We start from the raw sequence: 20891 nt of genomic DNA, 5'->3' as shown, positions 1-20891 counted from the left end.
CTAATTTGGGGTCATTTCTTAAGTTGAAAAAGAAATCAAGCCAATTTTCTCAGGTTTCAAAGGGTTAATGAGTACTTGCCATCATTTGTCACTTGGGTTACAACGTTGATTAAGCAGTAAAAGACACATTGCAGGCAGTTGTGTTTTTTTCCTGATCTTTTGTGTTGTATTATTTCAGATGTACCTCTCTGCCAAAGAGAAAGAAGAAGAATGGCTGGCCATTTTGGAAAGACAGAAACACTTGGAGGAAGTGCTGCGGCGGAAGAAAGAGATGGAGGCCAGAGCTCGGACTGAGTCCATCACAGAACAGGAGATCGTGGAGCGCATGTTTGAGTTCTTACCCGTTGTCGTTGGAGGGCAGGAGGGGCAAGCGCCTGTGGGATTTGAGGTTCGGAAACTGAAAGCTTTGCACATTTTGTATCTGCTTTAGAGTCAGTCCTTACACATCTGCATCTGTTTTCAGAAATTTGAAGGGAAGAGGACAGTTATAGAGGAGATAGACATCGACGACATCCCCATGGAGGAAGATTTCCCCAAAGAAGACTACGATGACCTGGATGAGTACTCCTTCTCCAAATTTGCGTCCATGTACTTCCAGGGTGCAGCCACCTACAGCCACATCCGGCAGAGGCTTCGGCAGCCGCTGCTGTACCACGAGGATGAAGGAGACGTCCTGGTGATCCTCTGAGACCGCTTAAATCCATCATTTCTGTTGTTCTTATTCATTATCTTACCTTCCTGTTATGTGATCACCAGGCTTCGCTGACGGTGTGGTGGATCATCCTGAGGTTCATGGGAGACCTCCCTGAGCCGAAGAAGCAGGTCCGGGTCCAGGGAACCGCCCCACAGGAACGCTTTATGCCGCAGGAACTCATCTCCAGAAAGGACCGACGACTCAGCCACATGGTTGGCCTGGATCAGGTAAATATCCTCACGAAGCTTTATGATATTTTGATAATGCCTGTAGCACTATATAATAATGTTAGTATAATGTCATAATCTCCTGAAACTGTAATAAAATTTTGATTTAAAATGTAATGAAACTTGGGTTCACTTGGGCTCAATGATGAACTGATTAGGTTTTGGTGATCAAAGGTCAAAGGTCAATGTCCCTGTAACCTCATCTTTTTTATTCTTGTGAACACAAGATCCCAAGAAAACTTTGAGTGATTCTTTTAAAATTTGGCACAATTGTTCACTTGTACTCAAGGATGAACTGATTAGATTTTGGTGGTCAAAGGTCAAAGGTGAAGGTCACTGTGAATGCAAAATCTCAAGAATACCTCGAGAGCATGTCTTCAAATTTGACACACACATATTCACATGAACTCAGTGACAAACTGATTAGATTTTGGTGGTCATGGGTCTAAGGTTAAGGTCCCTGTGACATCTTGTTTTTGTGACCGCTAAATCTCAAGAAAACCTCAGGCGTTTGGCACAAATATTCAGTCGGACTCAACAATGAACTGATTCGAACTTCAATAAATAAAATCATTAAAAAAAACAAAACAAAACAATAATTATCTCAAAAACACCTTGAAGGAATTTCCTCAAATTTGGCACAACCATTCGATTAGATTCAAGGAGCACATTAGATTTTGACTTAAAATCTAATGAAAAAAATTAAAATTTGACTTAAACATTCACTTTGACTCAGTGCTGAGCTGGTTAAATTGGATGTCCAAAGGCGAAGGTCACTGTGACCTTGCATCCATCTGGTTTTTGTGATGGTCATAACATGATGTTAACTGCACTACAGAGAAGACTTGATGATCAATAATATTAGGTGGGATAAAAGTGGATATATCGATCTTGCTGTTGGTTATCGACCAAACGAGTTGTAATATATGTATATTGGCATATCAGATATCCAATATAGTGAACTGCTTGATTTCATTACATTTTCAGACATTATTTGATTTTACATTAGAGGGTGCTACAATGCCTATTTTGTAGATTAACATTTGTTTATCATAGAGTTTAAAATGTGTATTTTCTGGCTGTTTTAGAGGGTGCTGAGGAATAAAAAAGAAAGAAAACCTTCCACCGTACCAGAGGAGCCAGCACCAAACAGAAAGGGCTCCATTTTCACAGACCTTCTGTCGAGGAACAGGAAGGCTTCGGCTGTTCCCGGTGAGATAAACCCGAAGGTTTACACTGTGCCAGAGGGGAGCCCCCGAGTGAGGAAGGGATCCACATTCACCGACCTCCTGTCCAGAAACAGAAAAGCATCGACTATTCAAGAAAACGGAATCCCAAAATCCAACTTCAGGAAACCCTCCATCATCATGGAGGAGGTAAAATATATTTATGTTTATGATGTTCTCATTCTCAGTCTTTTTTTTTCAACGTATTGATGGAAATGTCTCTTTTTTTGTAGTCAGATGACCTGACTGAAGTGTCAAAGCCTCCCACCCTGCAGACAGTGAAGGAGGACAGTGACGTCATGATTGGAGAAGGACCCACTCTGGACCGTCCGCTGACGTCTCTCGAAAAACTGCACATCATTGTGGGATACGCCATCGTCAGACGCGACCTGAGGTAACAGGAACTCCATTTAAAATCTCAAACATCTGAGTGTCTTTGTTTAAAGGGATTGTTCTGATTTTTTAAAGTGGGGTTGTATGATGTACTTAACCATGAGCAGTATGTTACATATTGTAGATGTTGGTTGGTGCGTCCCCAGTTAAAAGAAGCAGGCAGGAAAAAATGAAAAATAGACCAACTGTGCAAAAATAGAATGCAAATAAAATGCAAACTTTTGAAAGAGTGTAATCTTTTTAAAACGCCACTCTTCTGTCGCCGTGAAAGCTGTGGTGACGTCATGGCTGCACTTGGCACATGTGCGTGGTGTTCTTTTATGGTGTGTCATTACAAAGTTACACCGCCAACTACTGGCCTGGCATGCATACTGCAGGGTTTTCTGGTGTTTGTGCAGATCTGTTTACTCAAGGATGGTCTGATGCAATGTTATCATATGAACAAGTTTTTTTTTTAAAACACAAAAGAAAGACTTTTTGTGTTTTTAGTCGGTTCGTTCTTGTCTAAACGTGGCCTAAAACACATTTTACTGCTGCCCTCATATACAGCAGTACATTGATTAGCTTCTGTGGTGGTACTCCTGCTGCTTCTCCAAACTGGGAGTGTGCCGACTGACATCTACCGTATACAATACTGTGAATAAGTACCTCATACAACCACACTTCAAAATATCTGGCCTAACCCTTTAAATTCTCTACTAATACAGTATTTGTCCATTGTCCTTCCAGGGATGAGATTTACTGTCAGATCTGTAAGCAGCTTCAGGACAACAACAATCGCAACAGCTACTTCCGTGGCTGGATCCTGCTGTCGCTCTGTCTGGGCATCTTCCCTCCCAGTGATCGCTTCATAAGAGTGAGTACAAACAATTGTGTCCGCTGCTTCACTCTCATGGACTGTGTGCCGCATGCTGTGATATTTCACTCATCTCTACTCTGTTGTCTCCGCAGTACCTGCAAAGTTTCATCCGTTTCGCTCCAGGAGGCTACGCTTCCTACTGTGCTGAGAGGCTGCGGCGCACAGTGATGAACGGAGTGCGAGGGGAGCCTCCGGCCTGGCTGGAGCTGCAGGTACTGAGACAGACATTAGATGCTCCTGCAGATGTTTTAAATGTTTCATGCACATTGTCCCATTTAATTAACAGATAGGTTCAGTTTAACCCTTTGAAACCTACATCACTTTTCTTGTGCTGCGTTCAGAGATCTTCACAAATACTAAAACCTTTGAAATCTGAACAAATTGGTTTGATTTATTTTGAAAACATCGGTAGACGTATTTCTAATCATAATTTTACAGAATTGTTATTTTTTTAACTTTTTTATTGCTAATTTTGGGGCTATTTCTTCATAAGATTCTCATTGTCTTTTTCCCACGTTTTTGAAAGAATTCAAGTCAATTTGCTCAGGTGTCAAAGGGTTAAAGGGGTGAAAGAGTTCATCCCAAAATTAAAAAACATATTTTCCCTCTTACCTGTAATACTATTTATCAATGTACATCATTTTGGTGTAAGTTGCAGAGTGTTGGAGATACCAGCCGTAGATGTTTCTGTCCTCTCTCCAATATAATGAAACTAGGGTGTTTGTGATGTTCAAAGCACCAAAAAGTACATTTGAAAAACTCACCATCAATGTCTCTTTCCAGAAATCATGACCCAGTTACTCAAGATAATCCACAGACCTTGTTGTGAGCAGTTTTGTGTAGGAGCTATTTTTTGCCTCACAATCTACACCAGGCAATAATATCACTGAGCAGAGGGAAGTGTGTATTTTGGGATGAACTGTCCGTTTAAGGAATTAAACCATCAACTGTCTGTGTGGTTCAATACCTCCAGAATGAAGTGAAAACATGATGGTTTTTTTTAATTTGAGTGAACTGACCTTTTAACACTTTTGAACTTGCGTGCACATTAGTCCTAAATACTGTTTAATCAACGTTATCATTCTTCTTCTCCTGTTCTGTGACAGGCCACCAAGACAAAGAAGCCCATGATTGTGTCTGTGAAGCTGATGGACGGACGCTCCATTAACCTGCCTGTCGACTCTGCATCCACCTCCAAAGAGATCTGCCAGCTCGTCTCGAACAAAATCAAACTCAAAGACACATTTGGCTTTTCTGTCTATGTCGCCTTGTATGAAAAGGTACGCAGTTAGATCCGCCCAGTTTATATGTTTCTGTGGTACATAATAAGCTATATCATGTTCTTTGTAGTTTATTAAGGTCAAAACCTTTTGCCTTTGAGAGGGGAAAATGTAGTGTACAAGATACTATATAGTAATCATAGGTGGATACCACCACAAAAAATCCAGCTATATTAAATATATAGTTAAAATATGAAAGTAAATAAATAAATATTTTAAAATTGGGACTTTTTTAACTCTCAGAGTTCATGCATAAGTCCATTTTTTCAAACCATGCCTACTTTACATCTGCAAAGCTCAGTACAAAGCCAGTTAAAAAAAATGTTTAAATGCAAAAGTGAAAAGCTTTTGTGCAGGTTTCTGGTGCAAAAATGACTTTTATTATTTAAATGACTTTGACTGTTATGGGAATCTTTCAACACAGGGATCTGACAGAAGAATTTGTTTTTGAGCTTTTTCTACATGGATATATTCTCAAAAAAAAAAAAACATTTTCACCCCATTTTTGTTTGTTTGTTTTGCCTCAAGTACCACTTTAGGATTTACAATTTTATCATTTAATAAGTCACTAATGACATGTTGTAGATGAACTAATTTAAAATTTAAAAAACTAATTTATTGGACAATATGAACATTAATGGGGCTTTTAAAATATGCAGAAGTGGAGCAGAATCACAGTTTCAATGTATCGAGTAAGTTTGTGAGTGCAGCGTTTCTAAGTTGCATTGTTTGTGCTACTCATCACCGTACAACATACAAATAAACTTTAATAACATACATATATAGACATAAATAAAATATAGACAATTTTCAGGGGTCCAAGCTGTATTTTGCACACTGAGTTACTGAACCATCACACCTTTTTTAAGACTTAATATAAAGAAATGTATTTTTAGCGATTTAATAGTGTCTTGGTACCTTCACGTGCCGACCCGTCCTGTAGGTGTGGGCTCTGGGCAGCGGCCGTGAGCACGTGATGGATGCCATTTCCCAGTGTGAGCAGGAGGTAAAGAGACGAGGAGGACAGGAACAACACGCTCCATGGCGTCTCTTCTTCCGAAAGGAGGTCTTCACCCCGTGGCACGACTGCAAAGAGGACACCATCAGCACAGACCTCATCTACAAACAGATCATCCACGGTCTGAAGTTTGGGGAGTACCAAAGTGAAAAGGTGGGCTCATATCCAAATGATTATCTTCTTCCTGCAATACATACATTCCTCACATATAAATGTGACTCATTTTTCTACATTTTACACGTTCACAGGAGGATGATTTTATTGAGTTTGCTGCGAAACATTTATACGTGCAGCACGGCTCAGATAGCAGTCCAGAACATGTGAAGGAAGCTGTTCAGGAATGCATCAACAACTCTCTGCTGGAGGCCAAGTCGGAGGCTAAATGGGTGCAGATGGTCAGCACGGCTCACGCTCAGGTCAGTCACAGCACACACCAGCAGGTGCAGCATGAACACAAATGGACAGAGCAGATTTAAAGTTTCTAATTTTTTCCAAATCCACACCAGAGTTCATTTTTGAGTTCAAGACAGAAGGCGGACTCAGTGAAGGCCGAGATGGTCGACTACGCACGAGAGAAGTGGCCCATGTTCTTCTCCAGGTTCTTTGAAGTGGTCAAACTGTCAGGTAGGCATCTTTTTGACATGTTTTTCGCCTCTCTGTAGTTACGTATTTAAATATTTTAAAATTTGACAAATCATGATAATTACGTTAATTTAAATCCCTAAAACCTCTAATAACAGTGTCATGATAATATATAAGGCTGTTTTTACATGCATAGATAAAAAGGAAAGACAGCGTGTTAATGTGCTGAATTGGAACTTAAACGGTTAAAGTTAAAATGGTTAAAGGTATAATGCATTTCACAGGGTTCCTGCGGCTCAAATGAAGTCTGAAATGGTCTTAAAATAAAAATCAAGGAAATTAAGTTCATAAATTGCCTTAAATTTACCAAAATCTGCTATTGTATTTGTGAGGAATTATATTTGAAGTTGGCGTGTATAAGGCTGATGGAAAATTGTCATGCAAAGCCACATATTAAATGTTAAATAGTGTGTATTTCTTTGATTAACTTGGTGTTGGACAATAACAGATTGAAAAAGGAGTTTTGCTTTGAGTTTAAAGTACATTAAGCTGCTAGCTATAGACGCTGGCATCTGTCATTTTTTTGGTAGTCTTTAGTCGTGGTTGCTCGCAAGTACATTTTCAGGCATGATATCGCACTGGGGGGAAAACTCTTTGGGTTGTTTGTATTTCTATAAACTAACCACAAGAGTCGTCTTAAGCATGTAGGTTTGTAGACGCGTGTAAGTCTTGCACTTTTGTTTTTCAACATCTTGGCTTTGGACAAGCTGTTTTTAATAATTGTCTTATTAGCTTTATGAGTATGCTTGATCAGTTTTCTGATTGGGTATTTATGGCAAAGGTATCGTTGGAATTGAAGTTTAGACTGGCAGCGCTGGACAAAATAACAAAAAAGCAAAGTTTTGTTTTCCACAGCAGGACTCAATAGACTGTTTTTCTTCTCTATCAAAGAAATAGTTTCATCATTTTTTGGGGATTTTTTAGATTGTATCTGCTGTTGTTGAAAAGCATTGAATTTGACTTTAAAAGTTGTACAAGTGACCAGATTACATTATTAGAGAATTACTAAATCACTAATTATTTTAGACTGAATGGAGAATGTATTGCAGAATAAGCTACATCTAGAAAGTAAATTCAGTAGTTTACTCTATCTCTGTCATAAGCAAACATATTTAAAGTGTTTAAACTTGTAAATCTTGCATCAGAAGAAGTAGGATTATTTCCCTTTCTCTTTGATGCTGAAAATCAAATGTTTGCAGCACAGAATTGACTTTACTCCCGATGATAAATGTGTTCACGAATAAGCTTTGAAGTTATTAAAAACCAACTTAGGGTCAATCGGTTCAGTTCTTTAAAAAATAAAAACAGTATCACACACAGAGCATGACACATGTACAGTTTAACACTGACATCAAAAATGCAGAGACAAAAACTTCTAATGATCAGCAGTGAAGCTGTTTTTTAACCGACCCCCCTTCTGAGCAATTAACTGCTGCCGTGTTTTGTATCTATGTCAAACTGGAATATTCAAAGCTATTTATAGACACCGCTGGGGTTAAGACTCGAGCAAAGCAGTTGATTGAGAGAGAATAAGTGGGACAGGAACAACATTTCTTTCCTCCCATTTCTTCTTGAACAACTGATCAGCAAAACGGTGCATCCCAGCTGTTTAATAAGAACCGTCTGAATCACTTTTATTTTCTATAATAGATCAAATTTGCCATGAAATTTATTTAGTTCCCTGGTAAAATTGCCTAATTGACAGTACGCTGGTAATTACACAGACCGTGATTTCACTGTAACATCTAATAGAATTTAAACAGCAGTTTGGACAGCAATATATTTCATAATTCCCTCCATATCTCCCATAAGTAATTTTTTTATTGGGTTTGTTCATTCTGGATTTTTTTTTTCAGGTCCGCCACTGCCAAAGAGCAAGTTCATCGTGGCCATAAACTGGACTGGTATCACTTTCCTGGACGAGAGAGAGAAGAGGCTGCTGGAGCTCTCCTTCCCCGAAGTCACCGGCGTCAACACCGTCAGGTAGACGTCGAGTCGGAGAGGGAGGCAGTGACGTGTGAGCCAGACAGTTACTGAAACAGTGCGGTGATACTTGTGTTGTGACGCAGGGACGGGTAAAGCGTCTGGTCAGATGGTGAGCCTGGTGACGCTGAAAGGAGACTTCACTCTGAGTGGAAGCACAGCGGCGGACATGGCCGAGCTGGTCACGATGTTCCTCAGTGGACTGACAGAGAGATCTCAGTACGCTGTGACCCTGAAGGAAGCCGACAGGCAAGGTCAGAGGCCGCATTTTTTTTCTCTTTTATGTAGTCACGGGTGAATTATCTTTCTGAGGGTCATTTCTTTGGAGGGCAAAAAATGACAAAAATATTATTAAATAAGTAAATCTATAAAAAAAGAGGAATAAATAAATTTTGGATTAAGTACCAGAATTAATAATTACATGTAAATACAAAAAAAATAAATAAATACATAGATAAAATAATAAATTAATGTGTAAATAAATAAATACAGAAATAAATAAATATGTAGATAAATGAATAAGTAAATGGAAAAATAATTACAGGAATAGATAAATAAAAACATTTACAAATAAATACCAAAATAAATAATTAAATATTTAAATAAATTAACTAATATATGTATAAATACATAAATAAAAGGTGAAGAAAGAAATGAATGAATAAATATATACATAAATACAAGAATGAATGCTTAAATAAGTACAGAAATAAATTCATACATTAATTAATAAATGAATAAAAGCATAAATGAATTAAAAATTTGGAAATTAAGTGGAAATCGATAAATGCATTAACAAATCAATAAAAGCTGATAATTACACAAATCATGCATTTTTAAAAAAATTAAATTAATTTTTCTTATTCATTTATTTTTGTATTTGTATTTTAATTAGGTAGTAGTTCCTAACCTCTACATTATTTTTTATATTTATTTTTATATTTATTTTTTAACTTTATTTACTTTATTTCCTCCATCTCTGCTAACTTTTAACTGATTTCTGAGTTGACTTCCTTTCCTCTTCAGATGACCCCACATTCCTGAACTTCAAGAAGGGAGAACTCATCATAATAATCAAAGACGACGAGTTTTCTCAGCAGCGTGGCTGGATGAAGGGCCAGAGCGAGAGCACGAAACAAACAGGAGCCGTCCCGGTGGAGGCCATTTTAATCCTGCCGACACTCAGCAAACCCACCAAAGAGGTCATGGTGCGGAGGTTTCAACAACACATCCTCCTCTGATGAGTTAAAGTCAGAGTCTGTGGAGTATTTAATGAAGTTTCTGTATTTCAGAGCCTCCTCAACTTATCTCCGAACCAGAGGAAGGACATCATTCAAGCAAATCTGAAAGAAACAGGAACTATGGAGAGATTAGCTCCGGTATCGCTGAGAGAATCTCCCTCGAGTACTTCAGGTATCTAAATTTTTGATTCACTCGCTGATCAGCAGGATAACGCTCACTGGAGCAGAGCGAACAGCAGGAATACTTATCTTGTTTTCTTAATCCTGCAGGCAGCCCACTAAGGATGTGAACCGCCAGGTGATGTCCAGGAACGCCGCCCCCGAGAGGCTGTGGGCGAACTCCAGAGAGCCAATCAGACAGCCGCTCCTCAAGAAGCTGGTGGGAAACCCCGACCTGAGCCACAAAGCCTGTCTGGCCTTCACTGATATCCTTTACACTCAAGAGTTATGTAGATATGGGTATATGGTACTACTACTCTTACTGATACTGCTTATTGATGTGGTACTTCAATGGTCTGAGGCCACCTTAGCGAGGGAAAAAATATATTTACAGCAGTATTATAATTACATGTTTTAAATTATGTGACAGAATTGTTCTAGGTTTTTTTTAGAACTTTTTTTCTTTTTCCAGGGTATATGTGTGTATATATATATATATATATATATATATATATATATAATATATATATAATTTATTTATTTATTTTTTGATTTTTTTTATTTATTATTTTTTTCACTTTTTTTATATACAAAGAATATAGAGAACCTGTAAAATGCATTAAAACACCAAAAAAGTCTGAACAAAATCTTTCAGCAGGTTGAAGGTACAACTATTGGTCATTTTTTAAATAAAAAAAAAACAACATTACGTTTGTCCTTGATCCTGCTACATCTTTGGAGTTGAAGGATTCAGCCTGCAGTCAATATTTATTGTGAAACATTAAATTGTACAACCATAACAAAAAGTAATGAAAATAATCAATACTGAGAAGATTAATATTATAAATCTCATACTGTCTCAGAGTCCAAAACAAGACTAACAGAGATATACATAAGTAAGAATAACAATAAGAGTATATACAGTCTATATAGTATGTGTCACATGTTAAATAAAGCCTACGCTCAAGAGTTCTCAGCTTCATTACCCGAACAAGCAAAAGTTCATAAAAATGACGATGGTTGTTTCTCCTTGACTGTCGGTGCACCGATCCTGAAATATATGGGTGATTATCCCACCAAGCAGATGCAGAGCTCTCTGGAGCTCACCGACCAGATCTTCGGCCCCACCGCTCAAAACGAGGCGCTCAGGGATGAGATCTACTGCCAGATCATGAAGCAGATGACCAGCAATAACAACAGGTGTGTAATTTACAATCTCAAGAACTAGCTCTGGGTAAAGGAAACATTTAAAAATTGTATTATGCAGAATTTTCTATGTATGAGCAATCCAAAAATCATCTGATGATAGCCGATCACTGCTGTTAGTCATGTAATATAATAGAATAATATATATAAGTAACTGCAGCTCACTGTTCTCCATGGCTTTAGTAATATTTATGTTTTTGTTTTTTTTTTTACTTTTTATTTATTCAGCATGAAGACAACACCTGCAACACACAACACGGAGGAGATAATCACAATAAATTCATATACTTATTATACTTTTGGCCTTTTCATGTCCATATTTAAAACTTATAAGTACATATTCAATGGTATTTTTTTTACTTCCTAGTTTGCACTTATTAATTCAGCATATACCTATAACTTTGCCCTGGTTAATGGTTAATTGATTAATCAAGAAATATTTGACAAATTAATTGGTAATGAAAATAATTGTTACAGCCTTAGCTAAGTTTAGAAAGATCAAAACAAGATTTTAAGCTAAACCAAAGCCTGACCAGTAACTTAAAGTAGCTTGAACTGCTGTTTCCTTTGTGTGCTTTCCGTTGTTTAGAAAGTAGGAAGTACAAAAGGTGTAAAAAAAAAAAAAAAAAGACGATTTCTTTACAGAAGTGTAACTGAAGCAAAACCACGTTCTTATGTTTCAGCGTGCAAAAATGGATTTGAATACAAATAAAGACTCTGTTTCCTCATATGCTAAATGAATTTATTTCTGTTTCCTCGTCCGTCGCTCAGGTTCAGCATGGAGCAGGGCTGGCAGCTGCTGTGGCTCTGCTGCGGCCTGTTTCCTCCCAGCCAGCCTCTTCTGAAGCACACTCAGCAATTCCTGGAGTCACGCCGCAGAGAGCCCCTCGCCTCCGACTGCCTGCAGCGTCTGCAGAGCTCCCTGAGGTTAGCTCAACATGCTATTTATACATCACCAACACACGGCGACGTGTTTCCCCTCATGTTCCAGAGAAGAGTGTCTGAGAGAGATGAGTGTGTGATGACACAAAGAGCGTGTGCAAGCCGTGACAGGATGATTTCTAGAGCAGCTGATGTTGCTGGTAAAAAAGTAAAAGGCAGTTGCAACACTCATGGTTAGCAGATACCACAACGTGACATGACTATGGAGGACAAAAAAAATTACATACGGCATAACATAGAAAATACATTTATTCATTTATAAATTAGTATAAATAAAAAATATATTTATTCATATTGATATATAAATATATGTATAAAAAATACAGGCATAAATAGATACATGAAATAAATAAAAATGGTGAAATAAATACACAAATAAATAAATAAATAAAAGATGAGGATTCCCTACCTACAGACACAGAAAAAATAATTCCAGTTGTATAAAAATGTAAAAAAAAATAAAATAAAATAATCTATCCCTCTATCTATTCCTCTATAGATAGACATCTAGCTATATCTATCTATTTCCATAGTCATTTCAATATTTTTTTTTTTATTTATGCATTTATTTATCATGAGAACACATTATTTATGTATACCTGTATTTGTTTTATATATTTTATGATTTTTTGATACTTAAAGATTCGGAAGAACACCTCAAAAACTACGACTTTCTGACATCACATGAATGCAGCATAAGGCAGAGCTTGTTTGCAGCGATGCTCTCAGAGACGTGTTCGTGTTTGTTCGTGTTTGTGTTCATCACACACTGACGTCACTACACTCTGCATTTGCATAGCTTCCTCTAAAAATACATTTGATTTACATTCAGTATGATTTCCATAATGACAACAGGCTCTTATGTTGATCAGCACACTGGGTGTGTAGTGTTGCATTTTTTAAAATTTATTTTAACTTAAGTGCCAAAGTGTATGCTCTTTTCTTTATCTGCACTGAATCTGTGACTTCACATGAAAACCATAAACAACTCCGGAAAATTTTCTCGCTTCCTGCTGACACTTTCATCTGGTATGATACCTGAAATGTCCTTTTTCCATTAAAAAATATGTCAGCAGTAAGCAGGACAATGTGCAGGAGTTTCTCTCTTTTTTAAAGATTGCACCCTCCTCTGATGTCACACGTTCAGGTGTGCAGAGAGTTTGTCCAGCAATTTAAAAATGAGAACCAAAAAAAACCAACAGTGTGGCATTTGCTGTCCTTGTCTAGGATGGAGCCCAGAAAGCTCCCACCACACCAGGCTGAGGTGGACGCCATCCAACAGAACAGCACCCAGATCCTACACAAAATCCACTTCCCCAACGACACAGCGGAGGTACGAACACAAATCTTTGAAAGTTAATTAATTACAGTGACAGACAAACGTCAGGTCATATCAGCAACACCAGTAATTCCCCTCGTTCCTCTTTAGATATTTGAGGTCGGGACAAACACCAGGATCAAGGATCTCATCCAGAACATCACCAAGAAGCTCAATCTGGCTTCAGGAGACGGCTTCAGCATTTTTGTTAAAATACAGGACAAGGTTTATTTGAAAGTTCTCAGCCTTGAACAATATATTTTGACGCAGTATTTTTTTTTTCCAGAATTCTGTCATAAACGTCTGCTGTTTTTATTTCAGCTTCTCAGTTTGAATGACTCAGACTACTTCTTTGATAGTCTGAGACAAATCACCGACTGGTCCAAGAAAGCCAAGCGGTCCAAAGATGGTAAAAACATGATCTGCTGGGATCAGAATTTAGATGTTTTTTGGGGGTTTTTTTTGTTGTGTTTACCTGTAAATACCTCTTTGTTTTGCGTTCTGCAGGCGGGCCAGTCAACATGCACTACCTTGTGTTCTTCATGAGGAAGTTGTGGTTCAACGTGGTGCCTGGCAGAGACACAGAGGCCGACCTTATCTTCCATTTCCCTCAGGTGCATTTGAATGATGCAGCTCAGCCACCACCACATTTTCCAGACCGATTAGTTTTTCCACATGATATTAAAAACACAATCTCCCCTGACATATTAATGTGATAACATCAGTTCCAGAAAGTTCCCTCTGGTTTTATTATGATCAGTAGGAACATTACAGATTAAAACGTTAATGTAGTCAGTAGAAATTTGGTTTAAAGGTCAAATTTAGGACCAAATCTCTCTCGTTAGCAGACTTTATAAGACATCTTTTAATCTTCCAGGAGCTACCAAAGTACCTCAAAGGCTATCATGCTTGCACCAAAGAGGAAATGGTCAACATCGCAGGTCTGCTCTTCAGAATAAAGGTCGGCAGTGATAAGAGCCAGTTAGTCATGATTCCCAAGATGCTGAAGGAGCTGGTGCCCGCCGACCAACTGAAGGCCGTGTCCGAAAATGAGTGGAAGAAGGTATGAAAAGCTTTCTTTTCACTGATTTTATCTCAACAGTCCTTTTATTAATTGTATATCTTAAAGCTTCGATGTGTAAACTACGGATAAAATTTTAAATTAAATCACTTAAAAAATGAACTAACATTACAAACAGAATATAAAGGCCAAAAATTTTATTAGCGGAATTATCTGTACAACGTCATAAGTCCCATTATCGGCAGATAATTACACGTCATCCCTAACTAATACATTTCAAAACGCATCGTTTTCCATAACGCAAAACAGGTCTAAAGCTCTTGGCAAGTAACCGATATATTTTGATCCTAAACACTCGCTTCTGGTAAGAAACCATGTTCGCTGGCATAGACTTAAATAATACCAAGACAGTGGACCAGAGATGGCACCTATTTTTTCATTTTATTTTTTTCACGGCAATACTGCGAGTGGCCAAAGGGAAAACTTTGCTGGGTTGAGTGGCTTTCCTGATCATGATACTATTGCCACAAAATATTCAATTTGTGCCCTTTTTTTCCAACATTGCTCCTGAGCTGTTAACCTGACGAACCGAATGAATATTTCAATAAGACTGCATTGCTTGCAGCTGTGCACAACCCCTTTGTCACCCTGTAAAACGCCCCCTTGACATCCATCCTAAGGCTATTCCCCATAAATATTTTAATTGCCCTACAGAGGAATTTCCCTACTTTTCCAAAGGCAGTCATGTTGCTCATACGCTGTCATGTCATGTGCCATCTTCCCCTCTCTTTTAGACAATAGGCCATATTTCACAAACTGTAGTAAAAACTCAGATTCTGAATATGCTGTAGAAGTCAAAAAAATGCTCCTAAAATCCCAATAATATCACCATATCCCACGTCTTAATTGAAAATGCTACATTTGAAATAAGACCTAATTCTGCTTATGCAAATGCTATATACTTTTTACATGACTCGTATTAGATTTAGAACATCGTCATATTTGGAAGAATTACGTAATATTACTGTGCATAGAAACATCGTCAATGACAGATTGCAGCCGGCTAAAACCAGTTCTTAAATATACAATTTAAGATATGTCTAAGTAATTTTTGCAAAAATAGGTGTTTTTATCAAACATTACTGACACTGGGGTAAAGTGCAGTTTGTTAGGGACTATTTTAGTCGCAGATTAATAAACATTTAGTGCAAGTATTTACAACAACAGGCCAGTTTATGTGGGACTGACTCAAATTAAGCTACAGTGCTTATGTTTGTTGAAGAGAAAGACTGTCACACAGTGCAGCAGTGTAAACAACGGAGCTCTATGACACAGAAGAATAAAACATATCAGACTTTGATACACAGACACTCGTAAAGATGTCACCAGACTTCTTCTTTAAATTGCTCATATGAATAATATCACCATTATTCCTGTGACGCTTATCTCAGCTCTCTGAGGATATGGCCTGAAGGCTGTGGGGGTGTTGGAAAATCATTAACCCCATTAACCCTCAGGGACTGTTCGGTGCATTTTACACGCTTTCCATTCTTCATCTTTTTGATCATTTTGGCTGTGCTTGTACATATGGCGTAAATTTTGAAGATTGTGTATTTTTGTTTAATCTTGAATTTCCAGCTCAGCTCCTACAATAAGTCTTAAACACACTGTGGAAAATAGTTACATTCAGACTGTTAAGTGCAAAAAAATGTGCCATTGAAACCCATTCAAACTGCAGTTTTTGATCCCACAGCCATTACAGTATAAAAACATGCATTGTATTATTTTGAGGTGTCATTCTGGGCTTTTGCCTTGAAATTTGTATTTTTGCTATTTTCCACCTGATGACATCATTTTTACCATATTTGACATTATGGAGAAAATACATGCTATTTCCACTGTCACCATCAATATTTCTGCAAACCGTTGACATATCCCAGACTGTGAATTAAAAAAAATATATATTCTTTGCATGTAGTATGTTGAAAATGATTCATTTTTTGCATTTTGTTGTTGTTGATGTTGTTGTTTTCATCTAAAAACATAGTGGCATCATGACATGATTGATGTCGGTTTAAAAAAATTACTCAATGAAAGTAGAAAATAATGCTAATTTATAATATTATTTATAGCCTGGTTTTGAAAAGCACATTTTGTGTGCAAAGAGATTAGTGTGAGCATTTGACAATACACAAAAATAATATTGTATAAAAATCAATGTTGTCACTAATCATTGACATATTCTAGGCTGTAAAAATGAAAAATAATAATCCACTTAGCATGTAGTATATTGAAAATTCCTCTTTTTTTAATTCTAAAAACATAGTGGTATCATGAGACAAAAACCTGGTATTTAAAGGGTTAAAATTCTGAAAATTAATGGATATTTGCTATTTATGTTAAGGAGTGATATTGATTAAAAAATGAACTCATTGAAAGTAGAAAATATTATTAATGTATAATATTTTTTAAAGCTTGATTTTGAAAAGCAGATTTTGTGCGCAGAGCGATATGAGTGTGTGTAATATTAAAGGACGTGCAAAGATTTCTTACAACAGAGTGTTGTATCACACTGAGATGTACTTTTTTTTTTTTTTTTTTAATTTTCAGGGTATTACCGCCTCTTATAACACACAAGCAGGAATGAGTGTTGAAGATGCAAAGCTGGCGTTTCTGAAGGTGGTCTTCCGCTGGCCGACATTCGGCTCTGCGTTCTTTGAAGTGAAGGTAAGAGCTGCGGTGAAAAGTAGCACAAACGGAGCTTCATCTTACCGTCTTCAGTCCATTTGTTTGGGTGGGCGGCTTGTTTATTTGACGCTCTTTGTGTCAGTACCTCACACCCTCTGTCACCACAAAGCAGTAAAGTAAAGCTGTGTCATTTTCCTTTTCAGCAAACATCAGAACCAAATTTCCCAGATATTGTGCGAATAGCTATCAGCAAGCAAGGACTCTCCATCTACCACCCTAAAACCAAGGTGAGAACAAAACAAAGAAACCATCACAAACAGTATTCACTTTGACCAGGGTTGCCACAGATCCTTAAAAAGGCCTTCATGGCCTTAAAAAGTCTTAAAATTAGAAATGATATTCATCTGTTTTTTGTGAAGATTAGTTGTACTATATAAAACAATTGGTAACATCTTTTTATATGTATATATATATATATATATATATATATATATATATATATAAAAAATAATTTTAAAAATTAAAAATTCCTTTTCTTAAAATCGTCATGATCAGAGTCCAAGCGGTGTAATCTTGCATACAGATTTAGAAACATAAAATCGTCCCTAAAACAGGCCAGAAATGCCAAATGTTTTCCACTTCTGTTGGTAAACAAATGGATACGGTACCTTTATGATAATATAATATGTTTATTGTCTTCCATGTGTTTCACTCTTAAAAGTGAACATTTGTTGTCTGTAACTTTTTAGCTGCACCAAAAAAAAGTCCTGTTTATGTTACAATAAACATTTTGGCAAAATAAACTTTATTAATTTCGTTCATTAGAATATGGTCTTAAACTTCATTCCAAGTTGCACAAAAAAGTATTAAAACGTCTTAAAATCTATCTTGCCTTAAGCTGAAGAAACCCTGTTTTTACATTGTGCTCCTGTTTTTCGTTCATAACAATTTGTTTCTCTTCTGAAGGACATGCTGGCAAATCACCCCTTCAACCGCATCGCTAACTGGTGCAGCGGCAGCACCTACTTTCACATGACCACCGGCAGTTTGGTGAAGGGGAGCAAATTCCTGTGTGAAACTTCAATGGTAAGATCAATCATCAGACAACTGAGCTTTAAGCGATGAACTAGAAAAAGTTTGTCCTTTTCATTTCTTTTTATTTCAAATTTTTTTTACGTCTGTGTCTTCCCATAAAAAGGGTTACAAGATGGATGATCTTATAACCTCCTATGTCAACATGTACCTCAGAGAGAGGAGGGCAGTGCAAACCAGGAACCAGCGCTTCGACATCTGAGCCTCAGTGGCTCGAGTGTGACGCAACTCGTGTCTGTAGCTGCAGATTTAAACCCACACAGTCGACATGTAGTTTATACACACACGCACACACACACACACACACACACACACACACACACAAAGGCAGAGAAGAAGACGAGTTCTGTTTTTAAAAGTGCAATCAGCTTTATTTGTGCTCTGTTGAAAAACAGAAATTGATTTATTGCATGAAAGAAAGGTGTTGTAGATTTCTCTTATTTTATTTAAATTTAATGTTTCTTTAGCGTGTATTCAAGTAAATTCATCCAAAGTGTAGAACCCACATTTTAAGTAATGCTAATACTGTGCACACATTTTCTTAGTCTGAGTGAAAAACAAAAATATATGGTTCATGATCCACAAATATAAACACATTAACATATGTGTTTTACAATTTGTGAATAAATTATGATTTCCATTAATGCCCACATTTCCCCTCTGCCCGCCCATAAATGCCTACCAGGTTTAATAAATTTAAAATAAATGTACAAATAGATACAACCTTAAATTCAATAAATGTCAATTTAATTTCTTCACTTCAGTTCAGTTCAGCTTTAATGTTATTTTGTCATACTTTTGTTGTGCAGAGCAAAATGAGTTCAGAGGTCTCAGGTGCAAAATACAGAAATAAAAAACACCAAAAACACCCCAATAATTAAAATATGTCAGTGTCTAAAAATATGACTCTAACTTTGTTGGCTGCATTTGTAAAGTGTCCGATACTTTCTACTTTCTGCTGTGAAAAATGGCAAATGAAAGCTTTTGAACACAACCCGACGATCTTCCAGAACGAGTATGATCTAAAATAAAGAAGAAATTAACAAAAACGGTGACAAAGATAACATGTTTTCCTAACGTTAGCGTGTAGCTATATTTAGCAGTTTATTCGCACTTGAGAAGAAAATCTGCACTTTTTACCGTGCAAATTCATCAATAAAAGCTTTAAAACACAACTGGACATATTCCAGCAGGAAACGTATCCAAAATAATCCAAAATCGGGAAGAAATTAACAAAACCGGTAACCAAAACTACATGTTTCCCTAATATTAGCCTGTTGTTGCCTGCAGCAGTATGCGTGCAACCTGGAAATGGCTGAAAAGAGGAATAGTGGTACTTTATTCTGTGAAAAATAAAAGCCTCAAAACACAACCGGAAATGTACGTGCAGAACTGTGATGGCGGCAGATTTACAATATCAACAACGAAGATTACGTGTTTCCGAACGTTAGCGTGTAGCTACATGTAGCTGTAATGTGCCTGGAGCAGATGACCGTATAAAGAAATACGTCATGAGCTAGTCAGCTTGTTTTGAAAGTACAAAAAATGTGAACAGAGTATTACGAATTACTTTTACATATTTTTACCTCGTTATTTGAAAACTTTGGCCGCATTTAATACGAACATCCAACACTGTATTATTATTTCTGTGCCAAAAAAAAGAATAATCATAATAGGTTTCCCTTAAAATAAATCCATCCACAGAAAATATTTTAAATTGCTTATAATGATTTGGAATCATGATCTTTGAAAAAATATTGAATTAAACATTTATTGTTCCTGCAAAAATTGTCACATAAAAAATTTTCCCAGTTGAAGTGAGTGTTATAAACGAAAAGAGAGCACGTTCTCTTCTGTCGGCAGCCGGGCGCCGCTCCTTCAACGCACAAAGAAGAACGATGTATTTATGATCGTTAGCACTTACACAGGGCAATGTTTTTGCTTCGGGGTTACGAGACGCACAACAGACAGAGCCGAGGAGCCGAAACAAAAGCGGGGGGCCGCCCCAATTAGCAGTTGGCAGTAGATTAACAGGGTAGTGGTGTCAGAGCTTCTTGCACACAGATAGTGGCTTCATTCAAGTCTGCAGAATCCCATTTGCATGTCGATGATACAGAGGACAGAAAGGGCCGATGTGTGCGACACACAGCTGTGAACTCCTCGTATGAAAGAAATATTATCCCCCCTCAGCCAGCGGGTACTCTCTCCACATCTGTCCGATGGCTATGTGACTGATTATTTCGGGCATTCCAATTCAGGATGCCCCCAGGAGGCAGGAGACCAACAAGGGCCTCTGTTTCCTCCAAGCATCCCCCCTCCTCGTCCTCCCCGCTCTTGTTTTTCACTTGCTCTCCTATAGGGAATGGGGCCCTCTGTCGAACCATCTACAAAGGATCATCTCTGAGACTTTAGTCATAAACTTCTCAATTAACAACGCACTCCATCTTCTGTCTATCAGTGGGGGGGTGGGAGTTCACGGTGGAGGCACTCGGTGCACCGCTAGGACTCGTTTCCATGGAGTCATACCCGAGACTCGTAGCGACAGAGGCATGCCATTCTTCTGCACGCTGCTAAAATGCAGCGCTTACTCTGACTCAGGCTATTGTGGAGCGCACAAGTGGCTCTCTGAGGAGCAGGGGATGGAAGAAGAAAGGGTGGGGTCAAGGTTCAAACGAAAGGCTCCCATTGGGACTCCCTTTCTGTTATCAAATTTGTTGAGACACAAAAAGAGCTACAGTCTCATTCCCCAGAACATCTTGAGTGAGAGAAGAGGGGGTTATAGGACAGCGTGTTTTGTGTCGGGGCTTCAGTTCTTCCAGAGCTCGCCGCTCGCACTCTCTTCACTCTGCTCCTGCTCTGATTGTTCAGCTGCTGATTTGTGAAGCAGCCAAGTTTTCTGCAA

The 20891-nt window shown here is 37.8% G+C and overlaps 1 protein-coding gene across 1 annotated transcript in view; it reads left to right on the top strand.

Annotated features, from left to right (window-relative positions):
• The window catches only part of LOC121963289 (unconventional myosin-VIIb), a 31212-nt gene extending 12234 nt beyond the window's left edge, over nucleotides 1-18978 (top strand). Inside the window, 28 exon segments of the mRNA XM_042513599.1 lie at nucleotides 179-388; nucleotides 464-676; nucleotides 757-921; nucleotides 2010-2297; nucleotides 2381-2541; nucleotides 3270-3396; nucleotides 3492-3611; nucleotides 4506-4679; nucleotides 5623-5850; nucleotides 5946-6113; nucleotides 6204-6321; nucleotides 8196-8333; nucleotides 8409-8576; nucleotides 9349-9530; nucleotides 9615-9714; nucleotides 9717-9735; nucleotides 9834-9988; nucleotides 10769-10922; nucleotides 11700-11855; nucleotides 13098-13203; nucleotides 13300-13413; nucleotides 13510-13597; nucleotides 13696-13802; nucleotides 14066-14251; nucleotides 16820-16936; nucleotides 17101-17184; nucleotides 17864-17983; nucleotides 18096-18978. Coding sequence (XP_042369533.1) covers nucleotides 179-388; nucleotides 464-676; nucleotides 757-921; nucleotides 2010-2297; nucleotides 2381-2541; nucleotides 3270-3396; nucleotides 3492-3611; nucleotides 4506-4679; nucleotides 5623-5850; nucleotides 5946-6113; nucleotides 6204-6321; nucleotides 8196-8333; nucleotides 8409-8576; nucleotides 9349-9530; nucleotides 9615-9714; nucleotides 9717-9735; nucleotides 9834-9988; nucleotides 10769-10922; nucleotides 11700-11855; nucleotides 13098-13203; nucleotides 13300-13413; nucleotides 13510-13597; nucleotides 13696-13802; nucleotides 14066-14251; nucleotides 16820-16936; nucleotides 17101-17184; nucleotides 17864-17983; nucleotides 18096-18191 — 4062 coding nt within the window. The 3' untranslated portion in view covers nucleotides 18192-18978.
• Nucleotides 18979-20891: the final 1913 nt, after the last annotated feature.

The sequence above is a fragment of the Plectropomus leopardus genome, chromosome 3, assembly GCF_008729295.1.
Source record: "Plectropomus leopardus isolate mb chromosome 3, YSFRI_Pleo_2.0, whole genome shotgun sequence".
In the NCBI taxonomy this organism is placed as follows: domain Eukaryota; kingdom Metazoa; phylum Chordata; class Actinopteri; order Perciformes; family Serranidae; genus Plectropomus; species Plectropomus leopardus.
The sequence above is the reverse complement of the archived record's forward strand: the minus strand, read 5'-3'. Positions and strand labels throughout refer to the sequence as shown.